This window comes from Oncorhynchus kisutch, linkage group LG4 (assembly GCF_002021735.2).
Source record: "Oncorhynchus kisutch isolate 150728-3 linkage group LG4, Okis_V2, whole genome shotgun sequence".
NCBI lineage: Eukaryota > Metazoa > Chordata > Actinopteri > Salmoniformes > Salmonidae > Oncorhynchus > Oncorhynchus kisutch.
Genome location: NC_034177.2, coordinates 39104089 through 39121421, shown reverse-complemented (window position 1 = coordinate 39121421; position 17333 = coordinate 39104089). Strand labels below are relative to the sequence as shown.

Here is a 17333-nt window from a genome sequence, read left to right as displayed (position 1 = left end):
TGTCTGTACGGAGTTTCTGTTACACACATTTTATTTACAGTTACAAAGTAATGCCCACCCACTTCAACTGATATGTTGAGCCTTGGTCTAACTAAAACCACGTGTACTGTTCTCCCATTCTCAAGGCAAAACTCCTGTGTGAGACCAAGGCCATTCCCAACCTGATCTACAGTATAGAGCAGTATGAGAAATACCTCATCAACCTCTCCAAGAAATCAAAGTTATGTATGGGAGTGCTTTGGGATGGGAGATTGTCTCAAATTGAATGTAAGTGTCTACTTGTAACCAAACATAAAGCAAGATGAGGACACACAATAGAAGATAGAGCCTTGTGGGACATTTCAGTAAAAGAACATCTCCCAAACTAAACATACACTGCATTATTGTAACTACAAGATAAAACGGGTGTCTGTGTGTTGCGTAGGTGAATCTTATTCAGTACATGAAGCTGAGAGATTTCCACATCAACTGGAGGCAGTGCTGCAGGAACAGGACAAGTCAGCAGGTGAGCATCAACCATAACACTGACACACATGACAGCTATCCAAAACATTGGTTTAGTCTCCTATTCACTCAGCTCCATCATGACCTGTCACACCAAATTTACTTATGCTTTATTAGTCCTGCCCATACGCCCGCATTCCTCACATCGTCCTGTTCAATAGCACACATCACATATATAAGTTATAACTCCATGGATCCATTTTTCTTTTGGTTCTCCTATTTTTCCCCAGACCCAATGGTCTGAGCTAAAGTATCAGTGTCTGACACCACATATCCAATTGCGTGTAGAAGAGGATAAGTGCTGCTTTGGATCTTTTCCTTCTTTAGACCACAGCCTCTCAGGAGCCAGAGCAGAGCCAGGAGCCCAAGAGGAAGCAGTGATGGAAAACAATACATATTTTTCCCTCTAAACCGCTCAATAGACTCCTCTCTCAACCAGTCTGGAGCTGCCCCCATTCATTCGGATGATCCACTGAAATGGGTTGTGTTCATTTGGGCTAACTGTAGCAAAATAATTGCAGCCCAAAACAAATTAGCCCTTAAAAAATATACAAAAATAAAATGGGACAACTCTAGATAGTACAACTCCGCTGCTGACTGTTTTCTTCTGTTTGGTGCCTTATGAACGTGACCCTGCAGTTCCCATTGACGTCATTGGTTTGCCTGGGTTGGGGCAGCCCTGGAGGACCTTTATCCCATGATGCCTCTGTCTGCATGAGCTACACAGAGGACTGGTCTGTTCACCCTGTTATCTCCCTTTCCCCAGAGAGCCTTTGGTGATGTCTATGATTTGGTATATGTCCAGAGCCTCACCTGTGGAGATTCAATGTGTGGTTATTCTAGGTACATGCTGTACAGAGAAAGATACAAGAGGTTGAAGATGTTTTCTATTATCGGATCAGTTGTTTAAAGCTTTCACTTAGCATACTGAGAGCATGCAAACATTTCTGCTTATTCATTTACTGTGAAAATGTAACTATTTAAAACATGTTGTTTCTAAATTATATAATGTTTCTAAAATAATTTTTATAAAAAAAGGTCTATAAATAAGGTTGCAACACATGCACACTACAATCTGAAGACATTCTGGGGCTGTATGTATGAAGCACAGGTTTTAAGAGCAGCAGTTTAAAGAATGATGTACAGTGATGATATACTCACCCTGTGGGAGGCCGTATTTGCGCTCCAGCCCTGTGGGGTTGGAGGGAGTCACACAGTCCATGGTCACCTCCTTCCTCAGACAGCGGTCAATGTCCACGGCACTGAAGAAGGCCACTGACTGGGGCAGGTCCTGCATACCCAGTGCATGGGTAAACATACACCTGTAAAGTATGAAGGAACACAATATCTCAAGTCTGTTCAATAAGCTGTTTATGTAAAACAAGTAACACAGGCTATGAATAACAATTACATAATACTTTCAATTTTCATACATTTTTGTATATTATCCTGAAAGAATAAAAGTATTATGCAAGGGGAGATGTGGCAAGTCATCAGCAGGAGTGTATGAGTCAGGGCAGTACTTCTGACCTTGTGAGAAGGTTGGTGATCTGCAGGGCCAGTGCTGCCCGGTAGCGGTCTTCGCTGCGGACCAGGTAGCGTACCTCATCGTGGATGCTGACGCAGAAGCGTCCATCGATGTCGTGCTCCTCCATCAGCCAGCGCATGGCCACCAGCATCAGGTGGAGGTAGTCCACCGCCGAGCTCTGCACCACCCAGTTCACCCTGCTGGTGATGAACTGACACACACACGTTAAATCTCTTAATTTAAAATATGCGTTTGATTCTGTTCCTATGATTGTGTGTTTCTCCTGACCTCGTCCTTGACAGCCTGAGGCTCCAGGGCTCTGCTAATCCTGCAGCCCAGGACAGGGGTGGCTGGCTGGGCTGAGAGGGCGATGCTCTCCAGCTTGTTGAACATCTCTGACTCCGTACCACCAGCCCACAGACGCTGGCCCGCCACCTCCCACTTCCTCCTCCGAGAACTGCACGGCCAATCAGGAGAGAATGATATAGAAAGTAAGTGTGTCCCTAGCCAGATCTACAGTATCTGGGGGTGAGGGGGCCGGGGGTAGTGAAGAACTTCAGTTCATACAAGGCTGACATTAGTGCTAGGTTCAAAAGTATCTCTAACCACTATTTGCAGGACTGAAGGAACCTGATAGGTGTAAACAATGCCTCCACATGGCGATGACTCCACATAGCCTTCCAATGGGCTTAGGAGCACACGCACCCACACTGCTGCCTCACCTCTGGGAGGCCAGTCTTGTGATCCGGCGGAGATCCTGCGGGGAGATGCTCCCGTCTTCGTCCCTCTCCACCTCCACATCCAGCTCCTTCAGCAGCCACTCACCCTCCTCAGACAGACGGTACCTAGCATCAAACACAGCTCAGTGTGGCTCATCCTTTCTGTAATTTAATCCTCCAAACATCCAAGGAGTCCCTTGTTGTGCTTAGAATTACTATCTACTGCTCTGTGCACATATATATACATTTAAAGTGCTTAGATCCAAGCTTAAACCTCCAAAAGAGCAAGGATAGGCGAGTTTGATTTTCACAGTACAGCTCCAAACTCCCATCATGTTAGCCATACTGTACCCCTCAGCGAGGTGCTACACATTGGTAGTAGATGAGGGGAGTCCTCCCTTTTCACAATCTGAAGCGCTTTGATCACTAGATCTACATCTGAAATGGCATATTCTGTTGTCTATACAGCAAATAGGGTGTCATCACTACTTAAATCCAATCCATCACTATCCTTCCTGTACCTGCGTAGGCCCTTGGTGAGGGCATACATCTGCCGGGCCTTGCTGGCGGCCTCTGGCTGGCTGAGGCGGTGGTTGAACTGCATGAGCAGACGCTCGGCGAAAGGCTGCCCAGCGCCGTAGATGCGTCCGTAGTTGAAGACCTTGGCATGTTCGCGGCTGATGCCCACCGTGTCAGCCGTGCGGCTGTGCAAGTCAGTGCCCTGGCTCTTCTTGCCCTGCAGGGTCATCCAGCCGAACGCTGTGCAGCCTGGACACAGTAACAGATACATGATTAACAAGCCACGTTAATGACTGAATGGATTCCTCAAGTCCATAGATATGGGGCCCTGTTTAAAAACATGCTATATGTTGTAAAAAAAATATGAACAGACACTGAAATATTCTGACTGGGAATGAGTTCATTAGATTTCCATCTTTAATGGACATTGTCAGAACCTCAAATTTCTGACCATTCACATAGCAAACTGAATACAGCATCAATCAGAGTATCAGCGCTAGGGGTGAAGCCTCACCATGCATGCCACCGAAGTGGGCCTCTCCCAGAACGGCAGCGATCCAGAGCTCCTGGGAGTCCACGTCCGCCCCCACCAGGTGGTACCCAGGGGGCACCTGTACCATGGCCTTCAGCTCACTGCCCACTCGATCCCGCTGCACAGACCACATAAAACCTCTATATATGTGGCTCCCTTAAAAAAGCTGTGTTGCCCAATACACTCCCGCTATAGTTCTCTTTCTATTCTTACCCGAGCGTTGCTGGCAGTCAGCCACGTTGGCTCCACAGCCCTGCGGGTGACGGTTCCCGCGGTGATGACCTGGGGCAAGATGGCGCCGTACTGCCCCTCCTCATCATACTCTTCATGCCTGCTGACACTGCGAGGGAGCTCCCCTTTCCTCAGCCACACCACCTTCTGAGAGCTGTCAGGACACATCAGACATTATAACACAACTGTAATTTAACCCTCTAGGAATTGTCATTTCTTATTTCTCATTGTGTCTGGCCATGATGATTAGCAATGTAACTGCAGTACGTCTTCAGCTATTCTTTTCCAGAAATTCATTTAATTCCTATTTATTAAGTAATTCTTACATGTAACTGTCCACATGAAGTGGAGCCTGGGTGCCTACCTGATGCGTTTCTGGGCATTCCTCCAGAAAGAGATCATCTTGTTTATCTCCAGAGCCCGGGTGGCGTTGGTGGCCCCCCGCCCCGCTCTCAGGGTGCCGTCTTCCATCTTGGACAGGAAGTCCTTGGAGAAGGGGCTGCCCACGTTGTTGTCATTTCCATCCTGTAGCCAAAACAGTCTCTTAAGCATTTATGGGTGTGTTCAGGTGCACAAATTCTAGGATCATTCTATTAAATACTTGATACAGACAATATACCCATGCAAGATTAAGTGAACAATTTGAGTTAGGATTCGCCCCTATGAGAGGATTAGCATTTTGTTTTTTTGTAACACAAATTAGGTCAGCATCGCATAGATCAGTTGATGTACCTTGTGTGGGAGTTTGAAAAACCAGCAGCCCGGAAAGTTGACATCGTTGTAAGGTCCGTTTCCATGGTGATAGGGACAGTGACTCTCACCTGGTAGAGAATTAATATCCTGCATTTCCTGGTTACATAACATAGAACATGTCACCCAACGCATTCAAATCCTAAAGATCATTAAGGTAATAGGTGAAATGTGTAGGAGGGGACCATAGAGATGTATAGAGGGCACACTTGCCACAAGAATCAATGTCAAAGAGAGGTGTGCCCTCGTTCCATCTCTATGGAGGGGACAGTTCACCTTATTGCTCTTCCTCATCACCCTGCCACCGTTCTCCTCCTCTGACACACTTTCCAAGCGACCCAACTCTTCCACCTACAGGATAACACAAGATCGACACCCACCTGTTATACTTTGACAGGAGAGGATATTTGCTATTTGCACTGAATTCCTAGTTGATATGAAGATTCTCTGTGAGTAATTCTTTATTATTTATTATCATGTAATTTATATATTCCAGCTATTAAAATTATAATCAGCAGTTGAACGAACCCCCCTCCCCACGCTTTGGTAAAAAGCTGAAGGATGGGCCTGAAGAAATGTAACCACTCTCAAATTCATAGACAGAGCTATGGGTTCAAGGACTGACCATCCATGATATGAACTTTACAGTTGTATCATGTTGAGGCTATACAGTGTTTGTTTACATGTAAAACAAGTGTATATTTTGGGTTCTGATGGGGTATGACAGTTGAACTAAGCTCATGGCGCATTTATTTTATTTAACCTTTATTTAACTAGGCAAGTCAGTTAAGAACAAATTCTTATTTTACAATGACTGCCTACCACGGCCTAACCCGGACGGCGCTGTGCCAATTGTGCACCGCCCCTATGGGACTCCCGATCACGGCCGGTTGTGATCAGCCCGGGATCGAACCAGGGTCTGTAGTGATGCCTCTAGCACTGAGATGCAGTGCCTTAGACCACTGCGCCACTCGTTATATTCTTTATGAATCAATGGGTACATATAATTAAGTGCAAAATAGATGTAGCAACTGAGGATTTTAGCTTTAACGCTAATTCAGGTGTCATGAAGACAGACCCATCTTGTGTGTGTGTGTGTGTCAAGGTCTTACCGTCTGCCACAGTGTGCTGTCGGTTAGCATGAGGTCATCAGAGAGGCCGTTGTCCAGACACCTAGGCTGCTCTTTACCTTTCTGCTCACAGTATTCTCTGTACACACTTTCTATGGCCCTGTGAGTCACAACAACACACAGAGGTAATTATACACACACTACTTCTGGTGGATGCACTTAGAGTACACCCAGTGATGTGGTAACAAAAATAAATAATTACATTTGCTTGACTCATCCCTGTGCCTCCTTTGTCTTTGGTCTCGGTTTCCCCTGGTGCCCCTGACTGAGCTGTGTGTTGTGCTGTGACCTACCTGTGGGGACACACAGGCCCCATGGCGTCCTCCTCCCCCCCATGGGGTTCCATCAGGTTGTCCCTGCGGCCAGGCACCAGGTAGCCCCAGCCGTGCTGCTCCGTGTAGTGCAGGGGGAAGCCGTCCCACGTCAGCCCCATCAGCTTGGGAGTCACCCGCATAGCCAGACTGATCAGGCTGGCTCCCGGCGACCAGCTCTCCTCCTCCTCCGACATCTTCACACACAACTTACGATACCACCTGGTAAGGTAGGGAGGAATAGACTGGCTGTTTCTCAATGGGATTTCCTCGATTTCTCGCCTCCCTTTTCACTGTATAGGAGAAGGTCCTTCCCCTCCTACCTTCTTCTCCAGTGCATTTTGAGGCAAGGAGAGAGCATGCGAGGAATCAAGGAAAGATTGAGAAAGAGCTCAAATGAGAATTGACATTAGACATTAGTGAGTGTTGCCTGATGTATTTCACAGCCACAGTTATCTGTACCAGGGTGTTAGTGTTTTATATTAGTTAACAGTTAGCTACATGGAGCTCCACATGGGGCCCAGTACAGCCCAGCTCACCCAGGATGTCCAGGCAGGTGCTGTCTCCTCTTAGGCAGCCTGCTGACCATCTTCTTCAGCCTCTCCAGAGCCTCCCTACTTGGGCACGTTCCTGCTATCTCCTCCTCAGTGGGGGGACCTGGGTCTGACAGCACAACACTGCTAAGTCACCCGCTAGTTTTAATCCAAGTCAACACAGCAGCAGAGTCAATCATTTTACAGCTCCACAAGACACCTTTACCCCAATGGGATCCAATATAAGCACAAAACAACTTAGCAAGACAGAATAGTCCTGCAGTACTGGTATTGGTCCTGGAACCATAGACCAGTCTTAACTAGTTTTATGAAAGGCCCTTGGTCTATCTCTGTTCCAGGCACATATGTACTAAGAGTCAGAGTAGGAGTGCTTATATTGTGTCAGTTTTGCATTTATATCATAAGATTGTATGGACAGGGAATCTGATCCTAGATCAGCACTCCTTTTTAAATATGGGCCCTGGTATATAGTGTGAGCTCCTACCCTGATCCCAGTCTCTCAATGGTGTGCTGGGTGCTGGCTCAGCCTCAGCCTTTGAGCGTTTTCTCTTGCTGACGGTCACCTTCTTCTGCTTGAACTCCTGGACGTCCCATTCCACATCCCAAAGCCAGGCGTCCTCCTTATACCTTACAAAGAAACAGTCCGTTATTTTAAGGCCGCAGCCACAATCAGACGGATGAACGCATAAAAATCGCATGATGTACATCATTGTTAGCTTTTCTTCATCAAATGTATTACTCATCTCTTTTTTTCCCCAAACAAGTTTGGACAAGTTGCATACGAAAAAGACGGATCGTTTGAAAAGGCATTAGCTCCATCCGAAATTCTCAGACACAAAATCCCAATATGACCATAGTCTTAAACACATGCATATACAGTACGTATGCACACACCATAGAGTATTTACAATGTTATTATGTAAGCCTCATTGCTTCATAAAACAAGTACTGCATGCATTACGGTCCCTCACCTGTCATCCTGTAGCAGTTGACAAGCGTCATCCGCAAGACTCATCAGACTCTTCTTCATCTCTCTCTGCAACTCCTCAAACGTGTCTTGAGAGTCTTCCAGGTACCTCCCCCAGTTCTGATTGACAGGTAGGTAGCACCCGCCCATCTCCAGCATCCCTGCAAATGTTACTGGATGAGGGCACCTGTGTACAGACAAAGGAGGGACAGTGATTGGTTGAGAGACTACTGTCCAATGATTGGCAGGTGGTGAGGGAGATGGGTTAGCTTGGTCCTAGATCTGTTTGTGTTATCTTGCCAACTCCAATAAACATATCTGGGATCAAGCTAGAGATGCCCCTAAAAGTCAAACATATTGTGGCTTTGCCTCTAGGGCATTATTATATTATTATTATTAAATTAAGTTTTAAAATTAATTAAGCAAATGTGGTTGTCTGACCTCTCCATGAAGAGGGGCAGCTGCTCACAGAACACCTGATGAGTGGCCTGGACGTCCAGAGCGCAGTACTGCATCAGCTCCTGCAGGGGGCAGCAAAGAAATGACTCCGTTATGACTCAAGTACAGTGGGTGAATAATGATTTGGTTTGGGCATATACAGTACCAGTCAAAGGTTTGGACACATACTCGTTTAAAAATATATATTGTCTACATTGTAGAATAATAGTGAAGACATCAAAACTATGACATAACACGTGGAATCATGTAGTAACCAAAAAAAGTGCTAAATCAAAATATATTTTAGATTCTTCAAAGCAGCCACCCTTTGCCTTGACAGCTTTGCACACTCTTGGCATTCTCTCAAACAGCTTCATGATGTAGTCACCTGGAATACATTTCAATTAACAGGTGTGACTTGGTAAAAGTTAATTTCTTCTTAAATGCGTTTGAGCCAATCAGTTGTGTTGTGACAAGTGTGGGTGGTATACAGAAGATAGCCCTATTTGGTAAAAAAACAAGTCCATATTATGGCAAGAACAGCTCAAATAAGCAAAGAGAAATGACAGTCCATCATATAAAATATATTTAGATTTGTTTTAACACTTGTTTGGTTACTGCATGATTCCATGTGTTATTTCATAGTTTTGATGTCTTCACTATTACTCTACAATGTATAAAATAGTAAAAATAAAGAAAAACCCTTGAATGAGTAGGTGTGTCCAAACTTTTGACTGATACTGTATGTTCATTGAAAGCCTCTTATTTCCATCCTGACAACTACTTTGAGAGGAAGGGCAATCTAATCTACGATTGATATATCAATTATTTTACTTTTAAATGAATGAGCCATTTATTCTTGAAGAATATAACTCATGAATGCCTCGTGAGGTTAGTTCAACTGTCCAACCCAAAATCTAATCTTGTTTTACTCCGTTTGTAAACAATGTAATTGTAAACAAACACTGTATAGCTTCACAAAATAGTTTAAACTATAATTTTGATCTCATGGATGGTCAGTCCTTGCATCCATAGCGGCATCTAGCTGTTTTCCTAAAAAGGTGGCGGGGAGGCTGCATGTTGTTGTTTAAACTGCAGATTTCCCCTTTTAAGAAAAGCAAATCAATGAGGTTTGTAAACAACCAATCATTATTGTACACGAGAGGTTGGACCTCCATTGACCTCTGACCTGGAAGTTGTTCCTGACGTCAGCCATGCTGCCCTTCACAAAGATCTCTCTGGCCTCCTTCTGCAGTGGCTCCCCTCCCACATACAGAGCATGCACATCAGCCAGGTTGTTGATGCTGCTGATATTCACCCAGTCCCATGAGCCGATCTATACATACAACAACAAAACCAATTTATTAACCAATTAACTCCTTTTAAAACTTTGGATACCTGAAGGAAAGAGCCAATCCAGGAAAGGAAGGGCTGAGGAACGAGATTGTTGACCTGCGGATAGGCAACAACAACATTTCTACAGAACAATCGCAAATCAACAGTTTTCTGTGTCCCATAATCATTGACTAGAAGACAGAGAGCACTGACCATGGGCCCTTCCTTCCGCCCAGGTCGGCCCACTTTCTTCATATGCGCTTTGACCTCCAGGAGGCCACGCCTCTTGCCGTGCTTGTTGGCCATCCACAGCGTGCGCTGGAACCCAGTCAGACCAGAGATGGCCATGTGGAGACTCATGGTGTCCAGGAAACGAGCCTTGGACCCCTGTGGGAAAAGAACACACATAGGCTGTGTCTCAATCCAAAGGCAGCTGCCTACCTGCTTCCAATGCAAGCATCCATGTGAATTGGGAAACAGCCATAATAATAACAGAAAGCATGAGCCACTCCAAAGACCCTAATGCCTGAGTCACACTGTTGGGACAACCCCGAGCTGTTCTGGGCTAGCCTGAGGATAATAAAATATCATAGCCAGCACAGCACGGTGCCATTCGGTCCTATAGTGTGAATCCGGCATAAATTACTGTCAATCACACTAAATAGGGATGAATTATGCCTCAAAACGTGTCCCCGTAACCCTGTGAACTCTAACCTTCAGCAGGTACTGCTCCTTGATGTAAGACCGGTCAAAGCTGACATTGTGACCCACAATCAGTCTCTCCCTCCACTGGCCCCCTGGAGGGCGGCTGGAGTTGGTCGGGGTCTCCATGGGGATGAGGTCAGCAGGGGTCAGCTGGCTGGACCAGGAGTATCTCTCCTCTATCAGACGCTTGCTGCACCACGAGTACCTGGCAGGAAACAGAAAGACAGAATATTCAATGAAACTGCAATTCTGACCTGGCCTAAAATAAATAGTCCTTGATAAATAACTGTAATCATTCCAACACATTATACACCATCAACCGGTCACTAGAAAAGCCTTTCAATATTTCTATATTTACAGATCATTTTACATGAAAAATAAATAGGTACAAATACTAAGAAGAGAAACTGTCTGGTACTGAAATAAAGTTGTCAGTTCCTCCAGCTAATTGTAACAACTCCTCTCTCCCACAGTAGGGTCTTGGTCCTCTCTATTAGTCTCACCAGGCAGTAGGGGATACAGCCACAGCCAGCGTGGGACAGTGTCCCTCTGCCATGCACACCTCCACGTCAAACACCAGGCCTGCCTCGTCTGGGAAGTCAACCCGTCTGGCCTCCCCACCCGGCCCGTAGCGCATCCAGCCCACCTCCCACACCCAGTCCTGGGGCATGGGTGGCAGCGGGGCCTGCTGGAGCTTACTGGCAGCCTCCAGGTAGGGAAGGCTCTGCTTTTGGGCCAGCAGGCGGAAGTGGTCGTTTATGTTCTCCCCGTACATGTGGGGCAGCTGGAGCTCCACACCAGGCAGCAGGGAGGCTTCTTTTCCCCACAGCTGGTGCCTCTGTAGGTGCCTGATGCTCCGCTCCACCTTCTCATCCTCGTACTCCTGCTCTGCGCCGCGGAATATCTGTTCATGGAGGTTTTGGGACAGCATCTGGATATTGAGGGGGTTCAGGCGGGTCTCTGGGGGGAGGGAGCCCTGGAGGGAGTGGGGCTGCTGGGTGGAGTAGGAGGTACAACATAGTCTCCTCCGTAGGACAGAGGAGAGAGGCCCCCGGAAGGGACGAAGATGCAGAAGATGTTGCATTTTCTAACTAGTCCTTACAGTCACTTGTTCCTCCCCTTGGACTTGGTCAGGAACACAATGAAAAACTGAATGGAGAGAAAGCCAAGATGCAACTTTGTGACCATGCAACCATCCCATCAAAGCCATAAAATAATGAATACAAATCAAATGTAATAGCTATTTAGATCATCAACACGATCCCCTAGCACTCAATTCCTCACACCAAAAGCATGATTGCTTCGTAGGCCTACTTGAGAAACCTGCTGATATCTTCAAGCGACAATGCAGAGAATGGTCAGAATGCTGTGTTGACAACAGAATAAAATAGTGATTATTTACCAATCTCGCTGTGAGTCCTACCGCTTTGCAATTCACCGCTGGCCAATGTGACATAAACAATGTGTTTCCCGGTCGCCACTAGTTACCACAGTCACAAAGTCTTACTTAAGGTTAAACCCCGCCCATTTATACAATGTATGTTATTCAAATCTGATTTTAAACCTAACCTTAATCCAAACCACGTTGTTAACCTTATGCCTGACCATAACCTTAAATCAAGACAAAAAAAATTATGTTTGCGATACAGACAACTATGACTTTGTGGCTGTGGTAACTAGTGACAACCGGATTTCCCCGGCATGGAGGTTGAAACATTGTAGCAGACCAGCTATCTAGTGACATCCAGTGGTAGGGATGACCTCCCGTACGGAAGTGTAAGATAAGGTGAACCTTTTACAAAGTATCTGGCCAGTGTTTGATGAAAATATACTTTCCGTCACAACGGTCACTGGTTAAAATGTTCATTTAGTATAATATCATATTTTCATCAGATGATTGTAGGCCTCGTGGCCTAATGGATAAGGCGTCTGACTTCGAATCAGAAGATTGCAGGTTCGAGTCCTGCCGGGGTCAACCTTTTTAATCATGAACAATAACGAATGAAGGGACAATGACGTGAAGATTCCATCCTTGCTTGGTCAATCAGTGACCACATTTATATGCACACCAATATCCCGTTTTTATTCGGGATACTCAACTATTCTGTTTTTAAATTGTCGCATATGAACATCATATCCCGTTCACAATAACCCGAAAAAAACTCCCGATTATAAGCAGTGGTGTAAAGTACTTAGATAAAAATACTTTGAAGTACTACTTAAGACCTTAAAATGGATATGAACCACTATCCGGAATACTGTGCCCATGCAAACGTGGTCAATGTGATTATCATCGATACAATCATACATCAGATATCTGGTATTTTATGTGAATTAAGGATTATGGTCCTCTCTTACTTTTTCCTGAATAGAAAAATGCATCTCAAACTCTGTGCCGTGTGTCTTTTGGGTGTTTGGACTGCTAACCGAATTTTTAAACCCAGAAGCGCAACATCGCGAGGCTTCAGGGAATGCTTGCGAAACAGACCAAAGGCCGGGGTTTGGGGTTTGAGAAGTCCGTGAGAGAGGTTAAAAAGAGGGTAAATGGACTAGGGTGTGTCTTTTATGAGTTTGAACCGTAGCCCAAAATCTCAGAACTAATTAACCAACGATGTGTATAAACCCTGGATTGCTGCTTCAGTGTATTGTCCCGTGAGATGCTTTAAAGCCACCGGTCGGTCTTATTGGCATTCTCCAGAAGAAGCAATCCTCCATAGGAATGAAGGGAATTCTACAGTATTCCAATAAAAATTGGACAAAATGACATGTATTAAAAAAAAAGGTATGTTTAGCACACATAATATAATGTACACGTATGCATTAAGGTGTATGTAATAGAATAAACGTGGCAAAAACAAATGTTGACTATAATACATTTCTATAGCGTCCAATTTTTTTTACAATGGTGGGGGAGTGCCTAGATTTAGGTTGGGCTGCTTCAAAACAGCGCCCCCTGTCAGCCATCTAGTATATATAAAAATCATTGTAATTAACACAACTGAGCTTTCTTTGCTCAAATTAGATAGGGCTACATTTATTTTCTTTAGATAGGCCTACATCATAATTGGCTCATAATCTTTGTGAAATGTCCAATAAAAACAATGATCATAATCTTTGTGAAATGTCCAATAAAAAACAATGAGTAAAAATCTTGCCACTGTGGTGCAGAGGGAGTGGGATGGAAGGTATGGTCACCAGCAAGAACTTGACCCCTGCCCTATGTGCTTTGTTACAGGTTATATTAAGTGCTTGTTTTCAGTGAATCTTTCAATTTAGGTCACTTAAGGTTTATTCTGTTCAAACCTGTTAAAAACTTGTCAACTGGTAGCTTATTCTGGGATAATAAATGAGAACAATTATTTATTGTATTCTGTATTCCTGTGACAATACAGTATTAGATAGATTGTTCTTATTTCAGTTTAAGCATACGTTTGGGGTTTGTGTAGGTCTAGTGTCATGTGTGTAATAGATTATGTGAAGAACGGGAGTTTGCTGTGTGTATGTTGATATAGTAGCATTGAAATGAATGTCATTATCATATGGAGATTTAAACTGTTTTGTAGGCTCATTGATGTTGTGTCTTTTCAATTATATGTTTTTATTATTCATGGGAGGTTATCGTCTCATAGAGGAGAACAATGTAAAACAATATTGCACATCAAGCATAGCCTAAATAGTGAGATTATATTTTTGAAGGAGTCTATTTTGAAGGAAGTTTCTTAGCCTTTATCGCCTAGAAACTTGTCCTGAAATAATTGTTGAACTCCATGTGTGCACACATTCCTGGCACACACACACACACACACACACACACACACACACACACACACACACACACACACACACACACACACACACACACACACACACACACACACACACACACACACACACACACACACACACACACACACACACACACACACACACACAATGGTGCACTCTACAGATCGAGTTTCTGTTTACTTTATTTTGTTATATTGACAACTTTTGAACTCGGACCTGAAAATGAATATTACCTTAAGAACAAAATGGGTACTACACATTTGAAATTCTGTAAAACCTATAACTATTCCATGGAGTCCCAGGTGTACATCAGTTGGCTATAAAGTTAACCATGAAAGATAGCTTCCAGCTTTATTGTGAGATAGACCGTAATCTCCCATTTGCAAGGAAATGCATATCCAATCTCAAATGGGAAAATAAAGTCTGAGTTAAATTTCCATCAATTCAAGTAGCCTAATGCCTTAAAATGTCAGGGAATCGTGGCTGAATGAGGACATGGATAACATTCAGCTGGATATATGCTGCACCGGCTAGATAGAACAGCACAGTCCGGTAAAACGAGGGGGGACGGTCTGTGTATATTTGTTAAAAACAGCTGGTGCACGAAATCTAAGGAAGTCTCTAGATTTTGTTCACCTGAAGTAGAGTATCTCATGATAAGCTGTAGACCACACTATTTGCCAAGAGAGTTTTCATCTATATTTTTTGTGGATGTTTATTTACCACGACAGACGGATGCTGGCACTAAGGCCGCACTCAGTCAGCTGTATAAGGAAATAAGCAAACAGGAAAAAGCCCACTTGAGGTGGCACTCCTAGTGGCCGGGGACTTTAATGCACGAAAACTGAAATCAGTCTTACCTAATTTCTATCAGCATGTTAAATGTGCAGCCAGAGGGAGAAAAAAAACTCTAGACCACCTTTACACCACACACAGAGACGCATACAAAACTCTCCCTCTACCTCCATTTGGCAAAACTGACCACAATTCCATCCTCCTGATTCCTGTTTAAAAGCAGAAACTAAAGCAAGAAGCACAAGTGACTCTGGTCAGATGACGCAGATGCTAAGCTACAGGACTGTTTTGCTAGCACAGACAGGAATATGTTCCTCCAATGGCATTGAGGAGTACACCACATCAGTCACTGGCTTCATCAATAAGTGTATCGATGACGTTGTCCCCACAGAGACTGTATGTACACACCCCAACCAGAAACCATGGATTACGTGCAACATCCGCACTGAGCTAAAGGGTAGAGCTGCCACCTTCAAGGAGCAGGACTCTAACCCAGATGCTTATAAGAAGTCCTGCTATGCCCTCAGACGAACCAAACAGGCAAACTATTACAGACTACAAAGGGAAGCACAGCCGCGAGCTGCCCAGTGACACAAGCCTACCAGAGGAGTTAAATCACTTCTATGCTCGCTTCGAGGCAAGCAACAATGAAGCATGTATGAGAGCATCAGCTGTTCTGGACTGTGTGATCCCGCTCTCCGTAGCCGACGTGAGTAAGACCTTTAAATAGGTCAACATTCACAAGGCTGCTGGGCCAGACGGATTACCAGGACAGGTGCTCCGGGCATGTGCTGACCAACTGGCAGGTGTCTTCGCTGACATTTTCAACATGTCCCTGATTGAGTCTGTAATACCAACATGTTTCAAGCAGACCGCCATAGTCCCAGTGCCCAAGAACACTAAGGTAACCTGCCTAAATGACTACAGACCCGTAGCACTCACATCCGTAGCCATGAAGTGCTTTGAAAGGCTGGTCATGGCTCACACTAACAGCATTATCCCAGAAACCCTAGACCCACTCCAATTTGCATACCGCTCAAACAGATCCACAGATGATGCAATCTCTGTTGCACTTTACACTGCACTTTCCCACCTGGACAAAAGGACAAAAGCGTTTCCCACTTGGACAAAAACATGCAACACCATAGTACCCTTAAAGCTAATCACTAAGCTAACTGCAACTGGATCCTGGACTTCCTGACAGGCCGCCCCCAGGTGGTAAGGATAGGTAACAACACATCTGCCACGCTGATCCTCAACACTGGAGCCCCTCAGGGGTGCGTGCTCAGTCCCGTCCTGTACTCCCTGTTCACCCACGACTGCATGGCCAGGCACGACTCCAACACCATCGTTAAGTTTGCAGATGATCCAACAGTGGTAGGCCTGATCACTGACAACGACGAGACAGCCTATAGGGAGGAGGTCAGAGACCTGGCTGGGTGGTGCCAGAATAACAACCTCTCCCTCAACGTAATCAAGACAAAGGAGATGATTGTGGACTACAGGAAAATGAGGACTGAGCACGCCCCAATTCTCATCAACGGGGCTGTAGTGGAGCAGGTTGAGAGCTTCAAGTTCCTTGGTGTCCACAACACCAACAAACTAGAGTGGTCCAAACACACCAAGACAGTCGTGAAGAGGGCACGACAAAGCCTATGCCACCTCAGGTAACTTAAAAGATTTGTCATGGGTCCTCAGATCCTCAAAAGGTTCTACAGCTGCAACATTAAGAGCGTCCTGGTTGCAACACTGCCTGGTACGGCAGCTGCTCAGACTCCGACCGCAAGGCACTACAGAGGGTAGTGCATACGGCCCAGTACATCACTGAGGCTAAGCTGCCTGCCATCCAGGACCTCTATACCAGGCGGTGTCAAAGGAAGGCCCTAAAAATTGTCAAAGACTCCAGCCACCCCAGTCATAGACTGTTCTCTCTGCTACCGCATGGCAAGCGGTACCGGAGCGCCAAGTCTAGGACCAAAAGGCTTGTCAACCGCTTTACCCCCAAGCCATAAGACTCCTGAACAGCTAATCAAATGGCTACCCTATGCATTGTGTCCAGCCCCCCCCCCCCCCCCCCAACCCCTCTTTGAGGCAGCTGCTACTCTCTGTTTGTCATCCATGCATAGTCACTTTAACTAACCCTATATGTACATATTACCTCAAATAGCCCGACTAACCGGTGCACCTGCACATTGACTCTGTACCAGTACCACCTGTATATAGCCTCCTTACTGTTATTTTTTTACCGTTTTTTACATTTCTTTTTTTGCTTATCTATTGTTTACCTAAAACCTATTTTTTACTTAATAACTGCACCATTGGTTAAGGGCTTGTAAGTAAGCATTTCACTGTAAGGTCTACACCTGTTGTATTCGGAGCACGTGACAAATCACATTTGATTTGATTTGATTTGATTTGAAACAAATACAGACTCCCATGTAGGAATTGAGTTTCAGTCATTATTCAGACAAGTAGTTATATTTAATTTTATTAGGCTACTATGACATGATTCAAGAACCTACGTGTACG

At 45.0% G+C, this 17333-nt stretch overlaps 1 protein-coding gene and 1 non-coding gene across 3 annotated transcripts; one reads left to right on the top strand and one right to left on the bottom strand.

Annotated features, from left to right (window-relative positions):
- polg (polymerase (DNA directed), gamma) lies at positions 1–11732 on the bottom strand. Of its 2 annotated transcripts, none has more exons than XR_002255293.2 (22): positions 11626–11732; positions 10727–11372; positions 10233–10428; positions 9732–9905; positions 9373–9519; positions 8187–8266; positions 7750–7932; positions 7263–7405; positions 6764–6887; positions 6207–6446; positions 5896–6013; positions 5060–5134; positions 4766–4882; positions 4398–4558; positions 4016–4187; positions 3785–3920; positions 3273–3519; positions 2755–2877; positions 2321–2489; positions 2109–2243; positions 1666–1826; positions 1–1317 (listed from the first exon to the last, which is right to left on the bottom strand). XR_002255293.2 is itself a non-coding variant. In XM_020480976.2 (22 exons), the coding sequence occupies exons 2-22, from the start codon at positions 11305–11307 to the stop codon at positions 1253–1255; spliced, it is 3621 nt and encodes a 1206-aa protein (XP_020336565.1). In that variant the 5' UTR covers positions 11308–11372; positions 11626–11732; the 3' UTR covers positions 1–1252. The 2 variants fall into 2 exon arrangements, 1 of the variants encoding a protein (XP_020336565.1); XM_020480976.2 differs by having other exon boundaries at positions 2035–2243.
- A 393-nt stretch (positions 11733–12125) lies between these two features.
- trnar-ucg (transfer RNA arginine (anticodon UCG)) lies at positions 12126–12198 on the top strand. The gene has a single exon. It is a non-coding gene; the product is annotated as a tRNA-Arg (tRNA).
- The last annotated feature ends 5135 nt before the right edge of the window (positions 12199–17333 follow it).

Bases quoted from the DNA above. Each gene is read 5' to 3' on its own strand.
- polg (XM_020480976.2), bottom strand. From the start codon at position 11,307: ATGCAACATCTTCTGCATCTTCGTCCCTTCCGGGGGCCTCTCTCCTCT. The intron at 10,429-10,726 runs GTGAGACTAATA...GTTTCCTGCCAG, and splicing joins GCTGTATCCCCTACTGCCTG to GTACTCGTGGTGCAGCAAGC. The intron at 6,447-6,763 runs GTGAGCTGGGCT...CTACCTTACCAG, and splicing joins CACCTGCCTGGACATCCTGG to GTGGTATCGTAAGTTGTGTG.